The sequence below is a fragment of the Tinamus guttatus genome, unplaced genomic scaffold, assembly GCF_059628265.1.
Source record: "Tinamus guttatus ecotype Peru unplaced genomic scaffold, ASM5962826v1 Tinamus_guttatus_pri_ptg000308l, whole genome shotgun sequence".
Lineage (NCBI taxonomy): Eukaryota > Metazoa > Chordata > Aves > Tinamiformes > Tinamidae > Tinamus > Tinamus guttatus.
The window spans coordinates 4,781,897-4,803,033 of record NW_028288842.1 but is presented as its reverse complement, the minus strand read 5'-3'; the positions used below and the strand labels follow the sequence as shown (position 1 = coordinate 4,803,033).

The window sequence follows — 21,137 nt, the reverse complement described above, 5'->3', positions numbered from 1 at the left end:
GGGTAAATAGGTATGTACAGGAAGAACATTATACAGGTAAGCTTATTTGTACAAATCTCACATTTTATAGCTAAACCTGCAACTATAGGCCACAGTTAGAAAAATCAGTTCAGACCTTAGCAAAGGATTGTATCTCCTTCAGTCACTTCAGCAAGTTAAAGGATATATAAGTGTTTAGTCATCTTCAAACTAGAAGTACCAGCCTGCCTCTAATCCTTATTAGCTAAGTAGACACTGGTGGACACTACCATCTGGACTGCAAGAAATATCCTTTAGCTTTATCATCTTTGGAAAAAAAAAAAAGAAAAAAAAAAAAACACACACACACTCCCCACTATTTCCCTGAAAACCAGCATGAAAACCTCAATCTGATTTTTTTTTCTTCTTCCTTACATATTTACATTAATATTTTTAGAGAAACATGTTCTGAAATGATTGGCACAGGAGGACAGGTTTTGCATTGCATCTTCTTCAGTTAAAATGTTAGGAGAGGTAAAACCTAAAAGAAAGCAGTTTCCCAGCTTGTACCGAAAATATCACTGTCACCCATCATCTGTTTGCACTCGTCAGATTTCAAAAAAGTCTTATTTTATCATATTCACACCATCCTCCATAGATGCGTTAAGAGTGATTAATGCAGCTTAGAGTGTGACTGATATCTGATCAACTTTGCCAATAAAGAAAAAAAAAAGTAAAAACAAAATTTAAGCTAGTGACAAGAAACGGGATACAAAGTGGTTTAAATAATTTCGTCAACACCCTCAGTGCTTCAGCACTTCACAACGGACATTGGAGGGTCTACTTTAGTGTATCCTGAATTTACTTCAGGATAATTATGGTCCCATTGCATAGAGCTGGGAGAACCAGAAATAGTCTTGGCTTAAGTACTGGACAAACAGGATTCTCAGAACACATCAAAAGCACCATCGACAGACAGCCACACACTGAACCTTGTTGTATTTCCCAAAAGCATTGCTTAGGTATTCTTGTTTCAGCAAAACCAAAGGAACTTTGATCATCAGGTCTAATTGAAGAGAATTTAGCTTCTAAGGGAGGGGCTAAAACCAAATAATAATAAAAAGCTAAACTAAAAAACAAAACAAAAATAAGAAGCTTCTCCCATAAACAGTTAAGGTTGGTTTGCTTTCCCCTCAGTTCCATAAATTGTTTGGATACTGAGTGCTTTACAAGCTCCTTAGAGTTAAAAAAGAAACAAACATGAGCAATGAGAGCTTAATATGAGTCACTGCCTAAGAGATGTCACCATTCTATCCTCTGAAGCACTGTCATTTTTAGAAGGTTCAATAGGTAACCACCTGGTTTTATCATTTAAAATAGGATTAAGTTGCTGATTTTTCCCCAAAATCACAAGAATACCATTTGAAAACAAATATGTTCTTTCTCTAATATGAAACACTGTAACACATAACAAGAGAATTTTGCATAAAGTGTTTCCTTTCAAATGAGGAAAACCAAAACCAAACAAAAAACACATCCCACAAAAAGACAAGCCATAAACCACTTTTTTTGTTTAAATAGCCTATACCCAACTTCACAAGTCTGACCCTGAGCCTACCTTTTTTTTTTTTTTTTTTTGGAATCATCATGACCAAAGTATGGCAGAAGACACACAGGTAGAGGATAGAAGTATTCCAAATCTTCAAATTGAAGACTTGGAATTATAATGCAAATTAATATAGAGGAGCATTTCCTTATTTATAAGCTATGTACTGTGCAAGTTATGGTAACTTGTAATAATTGATCTATTTCTAGCAGCAAAAACTGAGAAAGAAAAACTAGTAGAAAAAAGTGTGACACCCAATAATACTGTTTACATGCCAATACAGAAAGTAATATCTAAGAATTCTAGCTACAGAAAGTGTTTTGTTTATTTCTTTTTGTTTCTTTTTGCATGCTAGATTTTCACTACAACTTTTCAAGCTTTGCATAGGCCTTCCTCAAAAAGCTTACTCGCACCAAACACATCAGCCTGTCACTTCCAAAATTGCCATCTTTCCTGAGCAGAAGTCACTGCTACAGTGTGGTCAGCAACGTGCACAGGACCAACAGTCTTGCTGATGTAAGCAAAGATAAATTAAGTCTTTTCTTCTTCTTCTTCCAAACTACACAGAAAACTTTGCCACACAGTCTCTTGCAAATAAAGAGTACTTTAGCCAGAAAAACTTTTAGTCAAAATGGGAGAGAACATGGCAACATTTGTTCAGGTTTTGGGAGCATGGAATAAACTTTCTTGTCATACTTTCATATTTTTACTTCTCTGTTTTTCCTTTATAAACAGCATACAGAAGAACTGATACGCTGTGAACATTTCCAAAATCCTGCAGCCATTGTAACTGCAACTGTCTTACATTATAGCCAGCAGTTTTTTTGTTTAAGAAAACTTTTCTCTCTGAAAGATAGTAACAATAAAGCTTCTGAACTTCAAGCATCTTTAGGAGTATTGCTTCAACTATGTTTTATGTATGTAAACATACAAATTTACGACTTCTGCTTAAGGGACTCCAGTGCTTTGTTTTTTTTCTAAATTTATTTAGAAAACATATTCTTTATGTATTGAACAAATACTTATTGGCAGAGAAAATAAATAAAAGAGGAAAATCAGACTGACTACTCTTCAAAGTTACCTTACTGGTAACTTAGGCTTACATAATGTGCTCGTCAATAGACTGACTACAAAAAAATGTTTTGAAAGTCTACAAGTTCCCTGAGAACTGCCATATTTTTCTAGAAAGAATGAAACTACAGTATAGCTACTTTGAAACTCTCAATCCAAGCTCCTCTCCTTTAGAGAAAGAACATACTTTGCCTTCAATTTCATTCTTTAAAACATTAAGCTCGCTCTCACATCCAGAGTATTTCATATTAACGTGCATAAGGCATGCACATTAGACGTCTTGGTGGGCAAAAGCTACTTCTGGTCTTTCAGAAGAGTACAGAGACTGGAGGCGAGGCCTTCTTACAACAGGCCCTAGGCCTTTCTCTAATTACTCCAGCTATCAAAAGCAAGAGGACCCATCGAAATTGCATGCATGCAGCTGCAAGTCCATTCCCTATCTTAATTCTATCTTAATTGTGAAAGCAAATCAATAAAACTTTGGCATCCTCTCTTATTCCGCTGCATTCTTTTCTAAATCAATAATCAATAGGATTAGAAACCTGCTCAGGAACGCAGCTCATGGGCACATTCTTACCTTGAGTGCCTGTATGGACTGTCTGGACAATGAAAGCTCCTATAAAGCAGCCAGCTCCATTGAAGAGAGTTAAAAAATGCATGGAAATCCCTCGAATTCTTTCTGGCACAAGCCGGAATGACAGTAAGGAACCTTAAGAAAGAAAACGGATATAGTCCCATTATTATTATTATTTATTTTAGAGGTAGGCTTGGCAGAAGACATTATAGGGAAAAGAAAAGCCGAATGTTTTAAATATATAACATACTTGCTGCAGAAGGGTAATCACGCTTGTTAGCATGCACCTTGTTAACAACAAATTCTCTAAACTATTTAAATAAACCTCACTAAAAATAAAACCTACATAAAACATCCTACATAAAATCAGTAATAGTCCACAAATATGTAATATTCTTCTATCCAGGCAGTTGCCTTCACCTTTTAAAACCTCAGGCATGGCAAGACAAGAAAAAGACTGTAGCCATGAAGTGTGAAGAAAGCAGATGTGATGTTTAACAACTGCAGGACAGCGGGAGCTCATATGCCAAATTATGTGCATCAAGGCCACTAATGAATACTTTTGAAGTTTAGAACACTGCCTTAATCTGCTTCCGTCTGGACAACATTCCTCTTTCCCAGGAAGCAACCCTCAAAAAATCACCATCTAATACTGAAGACTGGTTTTCTCCACTTCCTTGCCAGAAGACTAAACTAGAAAAAGCAAGAACACAGGAAAAAAAAACAAAAATGAAGCTATGCTTAAAGCAGCAATAAGTGTAATCCTACTAGTTGTAATTTAACCAACCCATGTGCTGTTTTCTGTGTTACTTTCTCAAGTAATCAAAGCCTGCTTTTCCTAATCTTGCGTCTTTAGCTCTCATCCACATGACTTCTCCAAGCTGCAGCATCTCCCAGTCGGCAGAGTTTGAATGACCTCCATGCTGAGAAAGTAGAGAATCCCACTGGAATACTGACCACATGAAGCATCACTGAATACCAGTCAATCTGCAACAACCATCTCCCATGCTTTTTTAACCTGGAGATCCAAATGAGGGCTTTGGAATCATAATAAAGAAATAAGAAAAAAAAAAAGTCATTCTGTTTTTGTCCCTCATTTACTGTACAAACAAAAACTCAGGCAGTAATAGAAAGGAGAAGATCACACTGTAAATGGAACAGCACAGTTTGAAGCATTGCGAAGTCTGAAATGTTATACAGGCAGTGCCTAGCTCCCCTGCATCACTAAGGACTCAATATATGTATATTTCTTTCTAAGAACGGGGGTGCAAAGTGTGCACATTGGCCAAATTCTGCCTAGGTAATTGCATCCTACTTACCTAAATTACCTATGCTGTTTCAACTGCATACTCCATCTCTTATCCCAAATTGCTGCTGTGATCTATTAAACAGCTGCTGAATTTCACCCTGGAGATTACTGCATTTCACTGGTGGGTGAAGTGATCCCCAATATATCCTTTAACTAAGAGAGCTGTTTGTTACAAGGCTTCTTATTTCACTTTGATAGGCAAAGAACATTTTTACAATGCTTTAACAGACACTGCAAATCTGCTAACCCTTTGTAGGGCAAAGCAGTGACACTATCAGGTCACCTGTTCACCAGCAGTGTTAACAAACCTGCTGGGGTTGGTAGGGTGGCTTCTCTTCACCCACACATTCATGCATTGCGTGGGCCTATGTCTGCTAATATCCCACTGAAATAAAAAAAAAAATCTGTAAGCACTAGTCTTTTAAGGAGTAATTTCCTACTTTAAAGCAAGCTAGAGTTCAAGCTGTCAAGGACTGTGCATTCTAATATTGACCTTCAATTCCATAGTAACATTGTGGGTGGAGCAGTCATTATATTTTTTAAATAAGGCTTCGTTCAGTGCCCGAGAAATGTTAAATGCTGCTGTTAATTATTTTGAGAGGTTTCTACCACCTGAAGCAGGTGATTCTGTAAGAATTCAAGCAAAGATACAATGAAATATACTGTATAAATACAGCTGTAAGTATCAGAGCCTAAAAGTAGATCAAGAGTTCAATAGGTCAAATGCAGCTCTTATAACCAACCAATGCAGAAATGAGATTGTTTCTCTTCCCTCTAACATACTTTGAGATTTCTGTGTTCAACTCACATTATGTACTTTCTGGTCAAGTAAATTATGATGATAATTTAACTTGACCTTCTGCCTAACAGACAGCAGAACGTCAGCAAGTTGAAACAACTGTTTAGATATCTAAATGTTTAGGTTTAAACACCTAAGTGTTTTCACAGATGATGAAGATTCACTGACTCATTCCTGATCAGCAATCAGTTCAATCTGAAGAGGAAACCTAGAGCTGGAGTTCAGCGGTCTAAATCATTTTGAGCAATGCTGGGCATCTGTATTGACCGACAGGATGTAGGACCTATGGGAGCACCACCCTCTTCTACAGCAGCAGTTGGAAGCCAAGCAGGCACCTTGCAGAGCTATGAGTGACCTCTCTGCCCTGCATATAGGGGCATATGCCTTAGATACTCAAACACAAAGGGCTCCAGACACCAACATGTGGGAAAATGGAGACCAAGATCTCCAATGATTATTGCAGGAACCTGTGCTTTTTTTTATAGCTACTTTTAGTTCTCTACATGCAAATCACACTCAAGCTTAGCCTCACCTTCTTGGGTTCTTGAATCATGCCTGTTAGTACAGCTCTTAATAAGACATTTTGAAGAGAGTCTTTTCCATTATTTGACACATTAAAATAATGACTCTCTCAGGTATTCTAAATATAATCCTTCTTCAAGCAAACAAAGTTGAGCTTTCTTTTCTAAAGGCTAATGCCATCTTCCAGTCAGTGAACTTTCATCATGTCTCAGAGTGCTAAAGAGCCTTATTCTATCAGACATATTCTTCTAATGCAGAAGCATAAGAAGGTTGTAAGAAAGCCACCTCTTAACAAAAAGAAAAGAAAAAGGTTAAGCTAAACAGACATGGCCACAGCTTTCCATTACACTTAGCCTGTAACCTAGAAACCACATAAACTGCCTAGAAACCTGGCTCAGTTAAGTACTTGAGAGCTATCATATGAAGAGGCATAATGAAAGTGCTAAGTATTTAAAACTAGGGAAAATGACCTTTTTGTGACAGACCATGACCAACAGCTCTTAGTAGCCTCAGACTGTAAGAATGAAAGTTGAGACACTGAAGTTATTTCCAGCTCTTAAATACCTGAACAATTCTGGAGTTGTACTGGAATGACAGACACTCAACCTATAGAATAAAGTGCCAGTAGAATCAGCTAGTCAGCTACTTTATCTGTTTCTTTAAATGAACATTGATTTGATTATTTTTCTAAAATTAACATTTTTAAGCTCTAAAAGGTAAAAATGCAGGTAAACACATTGGGTATTCCTCATCAGAGAGTAAGTCTCATGCCACTAGTGAAGTGGAAAGGTAAATTATGGAAGGGACAGAAGGTTCAGACTCACATTCAAGAATGTGCCTACATTTTTTTGGTGTTTTGACTAAAGAAAAGATCAGGTTAGAAAGGACCTCAGGTGGTGATGGACCTTGAGTCCATCAGGTCCAGCCTCCTGCAGGAAGTACATTCAACATTAACTGCTGTCAACTGGGCATCTGTGCCCAGAACTCCCCTGACCTGATTATCTCCTTCCCTGCTGAATGGTGGATTAGTGAGCCAGGTCATATAACCAGGATGTTTCATGTTCTACATAATTTAGGACATCACTGTCATCATGTATTACAGCCAACAAGACCTGCTCCTTTGATGCAGGTAAAGCATAGATCTGCTCATTAATCCTGTGGAAAACAGCCAAAGATAAGACATCAGATTATCGTTTAACTACTTTTAGGAAGTGGATACCATTCTGTGCAAGTTAGGATGCTTTCACTTTAGTCTGTTAGATATTACTTACAGGAGGGAGTTACCAAGGCTTCAGCCACTCCAAGTAAAATGTACTGAGGAGCTAAGTGGAAACAAGGCATGGAGGAAACCAGGAGAACCTCCTTGGAAAGAGTCTGTTCCACCTGAGGAAAACGTTTTCTGTGCATTTCAGAGAAGCCAGCAACCATCACAGAAAGTGCAGCAGATAACTGACCTACAACTGGGGAGAGAGCACAGACAGCGTTCATCAAGGCTGTAGTTAAAGGATTACAGTACATTTAGAAGTAAACAAAGCAGAGTCTCAGTACATGCGAAAGGCATCCTATCAAAACACATCATTTCTGCACACATAAAAATGGATAAAAAGTACTTTCTACCCACAAACTTAACTCTGCATAATACAATTGCAAACAGAGACCCGCTCAGCACAAGAAGAATTTAGGGATGAAGAATATATGAGAAAGAAGTTTTTCAGAAGAAAGCCATAAATAAGAACTTCTGGAGAAGGGTGGAGAAATATGGGGAAGGAGACAAAAGATTACAGCTCTTGCAGAAGATCATCTAGGAGCAAGACTACTGAAGCCAGCAGCAAACAGTCCTATACAACCACCAATAATATTCTGAACTACACACATGCTTTATGCTTTACCTGTTTGTTTTCTGTGCATGAAAAAACAGGTGACCCAGCAACAACCACTGGACACGCATTTAACATTTCTTATGAACCAGGTGATATGAGTAACTTGGTCATTAAGGCTGCACTGAGCAAAAGCTCAGTATTTAATCGAGTCATGATTAGGCTCCAGCTGTAAAGCAGTGATCTGCCCTTACCCACTGAATTGAGGAATTTTCTTGGATTTTTATCACACACATGCACACACAAAAAGAGCAGCAAGTTTAAATTCTTCAGTCTCAGACAGCATGCCAGACTGGCATACTGTTAGTGTTCAGTGCAAGTCCCATCCAGTGTAAATAATAATACCAAACCAGCTCTTTGGTTTCCTAGAAATTAGACTGCAATCATTCACCAGGTGAAGAAGCCAAGATAGCTTAAGTCTATATTTTTAAAGCTTCATACATGAGAAGGAAAGAGAGATCACCACTTAAAGTAAAACCTTAGTACATGAAGCCTTCCTCTATTTTTCCTTTCTGCTCTATTGTAGCATTATCCTGACCTACTTTTGAAAGTTCATTTGCTAGATGGTAGCATTTGCTAGTTTGCTTAACACTTTAGGATTAGATGAGGAGCCTTGCTGGAAGCGGTAATCTTCTGCTTAAAAGATTTTTTTTGTGATATTGAAACAGGATTCTCATTAAAAAACAGACCTTAATTTTCTTCTCACTTCCTGATGAGGGAGAAGTGGCATAAAAGCCATGCTGTGGACTCTGGAAACTTGCAGATGCAATTCTATGCACTTCATATAAACCACTAAATGATTACAGTTGGGTTTGACTAGATTGTGATTCCTCAGCATTTCTGAACTATACTGTACAAGGCACAGGTGCAAGAACACGTGTAAGTACAGGTGTGATTTCTTTTGACACCTTTGGCTCAAATACCTTGAGTACTGTGTCCAGTTCTGGGCTCCACAGTACAAGAGGGATGTGGAGCTGCTGGAGAGAGTCCAGCGCAGGGCTACAAGGATGATCAGGAGCCTGGAACATCTGCCCTATGAGGAGAGGCTGAGGGAGCTGGGCCTGTTCAGCCTGGAGAAGAGAAGGCTGAGAGGGGATTTAATCAGACCTTACCCTCAAGGGAGGGAGTGAGGAAGATGGGGGTGGCCTCTTCTCCCTGGTGACCACTGATAGAACTAGAGGAAATAGCCACAAACTGATACACCAAAAGTTCCACAGAAACTTAAGAGAAAAGTCTCTTCACAGTGAGGCTGAAAGAGCACTGGAACAGATTGCCAAGAGAGGCTGTGCAGTCTCATTCTCTGGACATCTTCAAAACCTGCTTGGACGTGACCCTTTACCACATGCTTTTGCTGACCCTGCGTGTGCAGGGGAGTTGGACAAGATGATCCTTAGAGGTCCCTTCCAACCTTAAGGATTCTATAAGTGTGCATGGGTTTCTCCAGGTCTTAAGCATCCTCATCTTACTTCATGACTAATAAATGGTTTACTTATTAGATGTGACAAACAGTCAAAGGGTTTCAATACACACACACTAACAGAACTGAATTTGTGCAGATAACAGACAACAGCTGGAAAATATCACCTATGTTTGTGCTATCAAGACACCTTCCCCTATTAGAAACATAGAGCACTCCTTGTTTCTGGCTGCTTGTCCAGTAGAAAGAATTCTATTCAACTCCAATCAAAAGATTTTTTTTTTTTAAAAAACTTTAGACTGATTTTCTTGTGTTCCCACTGAGATCTTTCCTGAAATGTTTTACTGTGACCATTAAAAACCTTCTGCTTTCTTGGTATTAAGGTATTCACGGTATACCCATTATTCTGTATCAGTATCACTGCTAGGTTAGAGAAGTTTTTTGTTTTCTGCTGTGTAAGCTTGAAGGTATTCATAGGCAACAACTACAACCTTTCTGAACCTCTACTTTGTTGTCCAAGTTTCCCCTCACAGAATAAGTTTCCTTGTGTGCATCCAATGATCTGAGTCCTTCTGATCATGACTGGAAACATGGGCACAGCTTGTTAGAGGAGAGTTTACTAGTTCCTCAAGAAATGATTTTATATTCATTATTGTGGCTGAAAAATACCTCATTTAATATATATGCTCTTTGATCATATTTTTTCCTTGGTAGTCAAAATAACTTCTAATATGTATCATGCAAATAGGTTTCTTTCCTTTTCTCTCATTTCCAGCTGATGAAGCCCATAGTTCCCGTAACAGAAATTACACGAGACTTCCCACTTTGTACTCTAACATTTCATCTCCTATTTCTTTTTGCTTTCTTTTTTTCTTCCCCATTTTTCTTTTTAACCTGTCCGCCTTCAGAGTCAGCCAGCCTTTTCTGCCTGCTACTCAGAGAACATTTGCATCCTCACTTACCTCACACTCCTAAATTAATCACCCTTTTCATTTATAACTTCAGTAAAAAATACCTCTTCCCATAACTAGCTCTCTGTGCTGTCACACAAGCACAAATGCTGCTTGAAGAGAAGGGCTGAAAGGTATGGCTGTAGGAAGAGCAAAGTTGAAGTAGCCCAGGCTTCAGTGGTATTAAACTGCCAGACAAACATCACATCTTGTTTACAAATAAGTCAACAATTATTAAAGTAGCAACATAGGTGACAGATTTCCTGGAAATCGTAGCTACAGTGTGATCATACTTATAGTTCAGCACAGTCTATATGGTTCATCTTTGAAAACTGATATTCTTTACACACTGAAAATTACCAGACAATTACTAAAATTTCTTCCTATTACAAGACTTCCATTAAAATATAGCTAGAGGCTGGCTTAATACCAACAACCTATTTATACCTTCATTTTTGTTCCTGAATATAATTGTGAACCTAATTAACTGTTGGCAAAAATATTGGTAGTTACAGGTTTACCATATTTGCAGGTACAGTCATATACTTGAATATCTGAATCCATCGTCTGTACTCAGTGGTATTTTTGTGCCTTAGGTAATTTATTACTCCTAACAGGAGGCTATTTTCATAAATGAAGCTATTAAGAATAAACTACTGCATATATTCTACCGCTGTTCAACAGGATAGAACATTAATACTAACTTGAAATTTCCATGGTTTTAAGGAAAATTATTATCTGAAGGTGTTTTTTGTATTTTAATGCAGATGTTATTTTAAAAACTAGGGTAATTGCAACCTGCTGAGTTATATGCATCTGGTTTATATAAAACTTAATAACACTCTTAATTAGGCTAATTTAGTCAGATTAATACCTCTGTGCATGTCAGTACTTACCGTGCTGCTTGCCATGGGGCACTGAGTTAATAGCAGCACACAGAGAAAATAGCTGTTTATAAACATTTTTGTAATGCAGGCTGAATGATGCAACATATATGAAGAGTCGTTCACTATTCTAATGGGAATAGTGAAAGGAGGTAGTTTTATAGTAATATAGACTGGAAGCTGCTTTTCTGGTGTTATTACATATGTCTGGAATCAGAAGCAGGCTGCAGAGGAACCTTCCAGATCACACAGGAGGTCTGGAAGGTTGTCTGGGAGGGTGGCGGGGTCAAGGGGGAGGTGATGTCAATGCAGGGCCTCCAATTTCATGAGGTCAATATCTGCTAAATCTTTCATCACTTCTAGTCTATGAACTTGTCACATAACTTGCCTCAATCCACAAGTCTGAAGTCACATGCTTACTGCTCAAAGTGTCCAAGCTTATGACAGAGAAGGCTTGTTTGTTCCACTTTATGAGAAATAAATACTCCAGTTTTGGAGATCCTTCTTGCCTTCATTTTGTGTAAAGTGCCTTAGCATATGTTCACTTAGAATTTTAGTAATCAAGGTAATTGTCCATGTGTTTTTTAGTTTTATATTTTGAAATTTTATATTATCTCAGTTTAAAAATGTAATACTAGAGAAGAAACCTGCACCTCTCAAAGTAGCCTACTTCTGCTCAGCCTGCTCCCTGAGATAACTGGTCCTGTGATACACATTTATGCTTTACATAGTTGTCTACATGTTTTCTTTTGCTTGTTGTCAGTTCTAGAAACACCTACTGCAGACAGAATACATCTATTTCACATTGGCTGCAACTAGAGAGTCTGAAATAAACTATATTAGGGACAATACACAAATTCTTTTATAAGCCACATGTCTAATCTAGATTTAATTACAGCATACAAATAAGAAAATGTATGGTCTATATTTTTAACCTAAGCATTTATGTCCAAAACCACATTTATGTCCAAAACCACTATTTTTAGCAACAGAACATTTTTCCATCATTAGAGAACCACTAACTAGAGGGCTCTCCCATCCTAAAAAAGAGATTTCTGAATTAAATCAACTTTGAAAAAGTTAAGCAAACATATAGTAGATAACAAGGTCAACAAAAGTCCCAAGCCAAAGTGGTTAGCACTATTTCTCTCACTAATTCCTCGGCATTCCTCCTAGTTATTTGTCCGAGCATTTGTCTCGATATCTTTTATTGGACAGAAGAGGCTCAATTTCTGTCCTAAATAAATGCCCTAGACAAATGCTGTTCATTTTTTCCTGGCATCTAATCTATTATTTCAAGATTGCCTTTCCTTTGAAACGTATCCAACTCTGCAAGTCATCCAAAAGAAGTTCATCTTACTCTCTATAATTTAGAATAATTAAATAAATGATAGGTGATTCTATATAAGTTTCTCTTTCAAAGCCAGATACATATTAAAACTATGTGAACACATGATGTTTTACTTACCAATATAAATTGTCGGAGAATGCCTACTTCCCTTGGAACTAAAGAGGCATGAGTTAATGCATTCCAAAATAGGAACAAGAATTAATAGTGGTACAATGCTTATCACATTCATTGCTGCAATTGGCAAGACAAACCCACTGAAGTTCAAGTTGGAATTCATGGTTTGGAGATAATATCCTGAAGGAATCTGCATCGTGGGAAAAAAAGACCTATTTCATTAGTATGCTGGTTACATGTAATAGATGACATTTTTCTATACTTGGAAACTTCTCCATTTTTTTCTCCTGCTTTCCTATAGAAGAAGCTGCAGTAAACCAAATACCTGCTGACCTAAAGGAAATGACTATTCAATACAAAAGTCTTTTGGACCATGACATTCTCTTGATCCAAGATTTAACATTTTCCTTTAAATTTATCTGCATTAAATTAGTTCATCTCCCTAGTTAGGGCTATGAGTAAACATAGTAAATATTTCTGCCTAATAACTTAATCACTTCTTAGAGTTTTTTGCCAATAATGTTTAATAGAACAGAATTCCCTTTCCATTTTAGAATAGCAAGATGCAATGTTATTTTAAATTTCTTATTATGTGTTCTAGACAGGAGTAACTTTTTTAAAGACACTCCTGTGAGTATGTGGTTTAAAAGTTCAAAGGGATGAATATTTGGCACAGTCAAAACCAGCTTAGACACAGAACCAGTTTAAATGGGACTGAGAGCCTCAGCAGTATATAAAGGACTTCGTACTTCTGGAAATAGAAAGCAAAGATGACCAATAATCAGATGAGCAGCCCACAACTGACAGTCATCTAGATATGAAATTAAAGCACACTTGTAAGACTGCACCTCAGTTCAAAAGCAAATAATTCTTCTTCCTGTGTGAGCCACTACCAAAGAGAAAATAGGAAATAACGCTTACTACATTTATTTACTTAAAAAAGACAAATAAAATAGCCCTCATCACAGTAGCTTTCACTGAGGCACTTTCACTGAGGAATCTTTGATGAATTAAGTATTGCAATTTTATGTGAAACAGAAAATTATAAGCCATTTTACAGACCAACAGGACAAAAAAGAGGTAACTTGAGAAAAATCACAAAGAGTTGGATATAAATGATTTCTTAAGCCTTATTTCTGTACATGATTTTATCTTTAAATTCTCTGATTCCTGCACCACTCCACACGTTTCTTCAATATGAGTGGTGTTGCTAAACTGAGAGAGAATCTTACTGCTCTTTGGTTGTCCAAATAAATATTAAAGTACAGTTAGAAACCCAATTCAAAGGTTACTCATTGGAGGCTATAGTTAAAACTATTGATCAAAATCTGTTCATCAAAAATCTGTTTGGCCCTTAAGAATTCTAATTTTTAATAGAGATGCTCTCACCTATATTTCACCGTATTTTTAATTGCATGTATTTGCACACCCCTCTCTGTGTCTGTCTATACAATGTTTATAGATATATATCTATTGCTTAGTCTTCAAAAAGAAAGAAAAAACTATTAGACATATTAAAGCTTCTGCTGAAGTCATCCTTTCAGAAGCACAAATGCTTTTCTCTTATGGATATATACCTGAATATTACAACTCTGATTAATGGCACCTGATTTTTCATTTTCCATTTCCATCTGGTAATTAATGCTTACCGTCAGCTACCTTTTTTTTGGGGGGGGGGGGGGGGGGGGGGGGGGCGGGGAGGAGAAAAGAAAGAAGGGATGAGGGGAAATGAGCCAGAGAGATGGAAGTGTAGAAGAATGTCAAGAAAGAGTGATAATAAAGAAGTATGCTTAAGTTACCTATTCGTAATAATTTCCTTTAAGCAGAATCTGCATCAGTTTAAGAACCAATATGTAAAAATGAATTTCCAAGCTAGCTAATAATTTTCTATTATGGCAGTTGCCAAAGGGTGAGCTACCTCAAACTCCTGCCCAACCAAGATCATCCAATCAGAAATGAATTTGAAGGAATCATGTCAGTTTAAGCAGCTTTTTGACACATTTGCATTTATATAACATATACAAACTCAGAGGCAGACAGAACTGCAAAGTCTGATGGAGGGGCTACAAAAGGGCTGCTTCTCTCCACGAATGGAAAGCCACCCATTTCCAGTGTAGGTACTCAAGCCACATAACCCAGACAAATCAATAGAAGGAACATGCAATGAAACAGCAAAGAAAGATTTTCTACCTCTCTCCATAAGTGAGCGACCATTTAAGAAAGTGAGAAATTATTATTTTTTTCAAAAGAATGCTGAGTTTGAGTTCCCAGCAAGTACGCCATATCAACTCGAGCAGCACAGGGCTCCCTAGACTTTTCAATCAGTACGGATTCTGAGAAACAAGTAGCAAACAGTCATGTAGGCTCCTTCATGAGTATCGACCAAGCCAATTTTACTGATTCGTTGAGATGAGATGACAAGCTGTATTCTCACACAATTAAAACTATTCAGTCGTGTTGCTCTGTTGATAAAGCAGCTATTAAAAACAATGCCCCAAAACATAGCAGTAAACACAATCATTTTCACATTTTTCATTTAAAAACTGATTACTCACCTGCATGATACATGTTCTGTAGAGAATTTGGAAAGCAAACAGTGGAAAGAGCCTGGCGAGTGATTTTGTGCTCTCCACCTGAGTCTCGCTGTACCGACCACCATAGTTCTCCTTGGCATGATCTAACCAGTTTGTCACACCTCCACTAAGGCAGCGATATCGGACACAGCATGTTTTCAGTGCACTAGCAATTACCCCAAAAGTCGTCAGCAGGGAACTCTCTGCAAACAGAGACATTAGGCATTGGTACATTGTTTTTACTTGCTGCCAAAATTTAAATTAAATTGAAGCCAAGACAAACCACAAACTTTGGAAGGGAAGGCCACAACCTTGTATGATCATCTTATTTCTTTTTCCCCTCCCCAAAAAGGGGGCATAGCAGTCTAGATTTACTCAAAGCTATTTTTTCCAGGAGGCCAACTGGTACCCAAATTAATAGTTACAAAAGCAATCCAGCTAACTTTCAGAGAAAAAAGTACCTTCTGCTACCAGTTATTTAGCATACTCTGAGCATTTGCTGTTGTTGTTGAGCAGAGAAAGTATTCTTCTTCTTTACTTTTGCATTTTGATCACTTTTGCTTTGGAATGAGGGTAGTGTTCAGTTCAGGACAGTAATGAAATCCTCTGTGTCTGTTGGAGTCCAGGAAAGACAGGGGAGTATTGAAATGAGAAGGAAAGCAAGCTCAGAAGAGGGTTATTATGCTGGAAAATTTTCATGGCTCAATTTGAAAGTCAGAAATATTACCTTGGGACTCCTCATCTCCCACAGCACACCCATTTGGGAGTTTTAAATCCAGTTCTTGGTGTGTGAAAACTTGCCTACTGCTTGCTGTGTTTTGGAATTGCTACCTTGGTTCTCACTATCAGATGAAAAAAAAAGATAAAGGTGGAAAAGGCTTAGGTTCTCATTCATAAAAATATGAGTTATTTTCCAATGGTAGAAAACTCAAGTCAGTATCAACTCAACTACCCAACTCAAAGAGGGTGCTAGTAATCATGTTTTAAATCGGGGAAGTAATAATCTCACTTTTTTTTTTTTTTTTCCCCCCCTGCAAGAGCAGCTGGACTTTCACAAGAAAAGAATTAGCAGCAGTTCTATTACTACTCTGCAGCTGTTTTCAAAACAGTCAGTGTTGAAATCAGTTCTTCAGGAAAGATGAAACCAAGATGAAACCACAGAAGAGCTAGACGTGATGATATGGGAGTGTTCCGATTTGTCTGACCTATGCCTTGAATACAGCCATGGCCATATTCTGTCCTTTGGAACGCAAGATGCAGAACAGACTGCTTATTCCTCGTTAAAAGAAAGACTAAAATAATAATAATAAACTTGACATTTCAGTACCTTTTTGAATGGATCAAATGATGCCCTCTTTAACATAATATCCATCTATTACCTATAAAAACATCATTTTGTCCTAAAAAATACAGGCAAATATATAATTTATTTGTGTTTCTCAGCATGGAATTCCAAGCAGATCATAAGCTCTAGCAGACTAAGAAGAAAAATCTGCTTGGAATTAGTGTTAGAAACATCTTGGGCAATACATAGACCTAATTCATATCAAGATGATTCTGATGATATATAGTTAGAATAAAGACCTAACGCCTTCTTTAAAAGCAAACTAATATACAAAACCCACACGACTCCGTCATTATGAACTCTTCAGATTGCAAATCTGATCAGTTAGCAAGAGACATATTTAAAAAACATAAATATTTATATTGGGACACATTGTATACAACAACATCGTATACGTCGTACTTTTAATTTTATCACTTTCTTGAAAACATTTGTCTACACAGATCGATACCTACAACTTTAAGAAAGCAATTTTTCCTTTCTCTTATACTGCAGTCCTTGGCTCCAATGTTCTGCTATTTGACCTTGATCTAATCATGAATATCTATGCTATTTAATTATAATAAAGAAGCCTACATTGCACCCTAGATGGTAGATACACATTTTTCCTCATCTTTGGTCACCTGCCAGTCCTCAAAATTATAGCAGTGGGAAGAAATGCAAATGAAGTCCATGCTTGACAGCTAAGCATAATTGAATACATGATCCACATTTGAAGAGTTAAAATAAAAAGGTATCATATATAAAAATAATTTCTTTAAGGTCACTTATGGATTTGAATTACAGTTCTGAAGAATTTCCAAATTAGCCATCTCATTTAAAGTTACAAAGTACACTATCATTTATTTTGACTGAGGAGACGAAAAACTTTGCAGAGCCCCGAGACCTGCATTCTGCAAAGACTTGGAAAACATACATTAAAGAGATTATCAAACAGCACTCAGAAAACAGTCAAAAAGATATTTTGCTATTGTTGTGGAATGGTCAATATTCATATAAACATGCTGATTATATATCTCAGTTTACATAAACTAGTTAGACAATACATTACTACTCATTCAGCCCATTTGAAACAGTACAGCTCAGGGATAAATACAGGGGAATATTTGGGGGTTCTTAAAATTTGTAGTGAGCTTCCCTGAGCCAGTCAACCACCTTTCTCCATATAAAGAGTTGGTCAGTCTTATCCTGACTTTGCAGACCTTGATCAGACATTAATATAACTTTTTGGTAAAGCATGGAGGCATTTTATTTCTTTGGTTCCATTTGTTTTTATTTTATCACTATGATATTCCCTAGGCATCTGGCTTAGGCATTCACTTCCCTAGTACTAATATATTTTTGCTCAAGTTACATTTACATTATTATGACAATTAAAAATTGCTTTCGACTTCTGAAGACTACTGAAAAAAATTGTAAGGTTTAGGCACTTAGAGCCGTATGCACATCAGCTAGGTTCAACCTACGTTTCTGTGCTTGCTCATCTGAGAGAGGTAATCGCCATCAAAAGATTTTGAAGGGCTAAGGAAAGCACTAAGTGATGAGTTTCCAGAAGTGTTAAGAACTTCTGTTTTAAAATATCGCCATAGTCCACACAGCCAAATGCTATTTAGAGCTATTCAGAGTTTCTAATTATTTTCAGCTATGTATAAATGCTTGATGTGGTTATTGGCAAGTGCTCCAAACTAAAAATATGCTGCAAACATTCTGCAAGATAAAGGATATTATAGAACATCTTTTTACTAGCTTATCTATACTGGCAGTTAGCTTCAATTCCTGCCTTTCTTACTAAACACATTGGTTGGTAAGCTCAGGCCAAGCCCTGGAGCACATAAAGGAGAAAACACAAACGTGCTTGGTGACTTAGCATAGGTACAAACTTGGCTTCAATTGATGTAAACGCATTGGATTTACATCAGGTTGAACCAAATGTGCTATAATAAATACCCCCAGCAAGCATACATATGGTACATTTTTCTACATAGGCAAATGCTTTGAATGAGGAAGATGAGAGAAAATATTTGTAAGCCTTCTTTTTTTAGCCTATTCGGAATATACAGGTCTGGCTCCACAGACTGTTTTGTGCAGATGCCCTGTAGAGCTAAACCCTCAAGTACCATCACAACACAAGGGTTGTGTTGTGGAAAACAAAACAAAACAAAAAAAAAAACAAACAAAAAAAACTTGTTTAAAGATGCAAGGTGATCTCTCTCATGAAAATACTCTTTAAAGACATTTCCTAGAGAAGTCATTGCTTCTTACCTGTTTTAGGTTTGTAAATCATTTCACCACACACCATGTGAATTGTGATCATAGCCATTAGCACAGATACAAATGGGATAAGAAAACCAAGGTTCCTGGCCACCGATTGCTGAATATAAGAAATGCTGACAAAGACAACCGCTGAATTTAAGTTAACCAACCAATAAAACCTAATACAAATAGACAAGAGAGAGAACAGTGAAGAAGTTGAATAATATGAATTCTTTACAAGAGAAATAATTTAAAACATTATGAATTTAAAAGCATGGTCAGCAGCAGTATCATGCACACATTGACACAGCAATTAACATCAAATTTTGCTTGGGTGTCTAAGCTCCAAGAGGTATAAGATTAAAGTAGTTCCACTAAGGCAGTAGAGCTGAACGAATCATCAATATATTACCAGAATATATTGTGAATTGAAGCAATTAAAACTCCAACACTTATAATATACACATTTAATATGTGAAAGCATAAGTTTTGCATGTTGTAATCAAATCACATAACGAAACTAACTGCCACCATCCCTTTTTTAAAGGCTGTTAGGATTAGATTTATTGGAAGCGATGACATTTCCGGTAGCTGTATGGCCTGTTGGCTTAGATGAAATTTCTGTTGGCTCTGGATATGTCTTGAGAAGGGGGTTCACAAATGTAATCTGCTATTAGACCACTTATAGCAACAGAAGTGTTTGCCAAATAAGTGCTGAGTCCTTCCTATGCACAGGAGACATTAAAGTGAAATTCGCATGCTCTTGGAAGCAGCTGATGTATCACTAGTGGTAGGCCTAGCACAGTGTGAAACCCTTGATAATAACACATTAGATATGCATAAAGGAATTATAAGGATAATAACAAGCAAAACAAAAACATCAAAACAATTCATGTTCCCAGTAGGATGAAAAAAATAGTGTGCTATGTTATCCTAGCAAATCACACACACAATTAGGATTATACTGTCTCCATGTTGTTTTTATTGGAATATGACTCCTTACACATTAGTACTTACTAATTAGTACCTCTAAGATCCACTTTTTCCTAGAAGAAGTTAGCTAACAGCATGGGCTATCATGACAAAGTGAAACAAAAATGTTACTGCTTATCCTCCTACTGCATAGTCTACATCTCTCTGCCTATGACTGTTCAGTTTTACTATCCTATTTATAAGCATTTTAGCTAAATCCATCTAACTCATTTTACATTCTGAGGTGTTCCCCACACACCGTTCTCCAGACCATTTGCTTTCCTCTTCAGGAGGGCTTTGGCTCATATTTTCTTTAAAATACAAGCCTCAAAAAACAGGAGGTTGAGTTGAGGCTCCAGAACAGATTCAGTAAATGTTTTGTGAGCATCTCAATGTAGGGAGGACCTGTCTTGCTGGAGTAGCAGTTCAGGAATCAGTATGAGAATTCATTTGAATCTCTTACATGATGCAAATCAGAGACTCACCAATCTTTGCTTCAACTTTCAATCTCACTTCCAAAAGTTGCCTGCTTAGAGTTTGAAGTTTTATGTTAAAATTCGTAAGTTTAAAAACAATTTGAAACTTGTTTAATCAAGTCAACCATTTTATTTTGAATGAACAAGAACTATCATTCATTTAAGAATGCTATCTCAAGATATCATAGTTTAGATGTGTAAGATACTAGATTTTGTAGGATACTGTGACTACAATAGGTGTAAACACCTTTGGAAAAAAACTAATTTTCATGCTGAAATATACATTGATAAATATACATATACCTCAACATACACTGCTAGAGGAAGCAAGAAAGCCTTCCGGTCTTGTGTCATTCCTTTCTCATGTATGGTATTGGACTTGAGTTTCTTATGTCTCCCAATTAGCACAAAAAAATATATATATATGACTTCAACATTTAGAAAAGTCTTAACATGTTTTAGAAGACCATTTATTCTTTTATATTTCAACCTTTCTAGATGGTTATCTCAACCACAAATCATCTGGAAGGGAAGGAGCTAGATATCAGTCTTCCATGACAGTCCCCTGTATTAACAATCAGAGGAAGATATTTTGAGCTGCCAACCTTAAGGGGGAAACTGCAAGTCTCTCGACACCAAGGACTCTTCACCAACCCTGTTTCCTCCATTTAAAGTGACTGCTAGCTGGCCTGTTGCAACTTCAAGAAAGTGCTGATCACAGGACAAGTTACAGGCTTGAAATCATTTCCTTACTGCTTCTGACTGTTCTGCTGTTGCTTTTTACATCATACCTAGCTCAAGCCAAAACAGTAAAGTCATGCCAGAAGCAAGGACCTTCTAAGGGAAGGAACTTTGTTAGTGTTACCAACTAAACTATCCCTTGCTTTACTAAGAAGGGGAAGACCAGAGAGGCTGGGCAGCAGTAGGCTTGTGAGCATGGCTAAGCAGCTTGGCTAGCACAGCACAGGAGGTCAAGGAGTGAAAAAAGCAGTAACATACTCCATTTGGATAAACTCAGTGCTGCCAAGAGCCACCCAGCAGCTTGCAGGGAGCTAGCAAACTACACACAGCAATCTGCAGGGGTTC

General features: G+C 37.2%; 1 protein-coding gene across 1 annotated transcript in view; it reads right to left on the bottom strand.

Moving 5' to 3' along the window:
* Positions 1–21,137, bottom strand: part of SLC15A5 (solute carrier family 15 member 5) — a 33,030-nt gene that overhangs the window by 4,818 nt on the left and 7,075 nt on the right. Inside the window, exons 3-7 of the mRNA XM_088528453.1 lie at positions 18,613–18,782; positions 14,988–15,208; positions 12,436–12,622; positions 7,111–7,299; positions 3,213–3,344 (exon numbers count right to left, since the gene is read on the bottom strand). Coding sequence (XP_088384579.1) covers positions 3,213–3,344; positions 7,111–7,299; positions 12,436–12,622; positions 14,988–15,208; positions 18,613–18,782 — 899 coding nt within the window. The remainder of the gene's footprint in view (positions 1–3,212; positions 3,345–7,110; positions 7,300–12,435; positions 12,623–14,987; positions 15,209–18,612; positions 18,783–21,137) is intronic.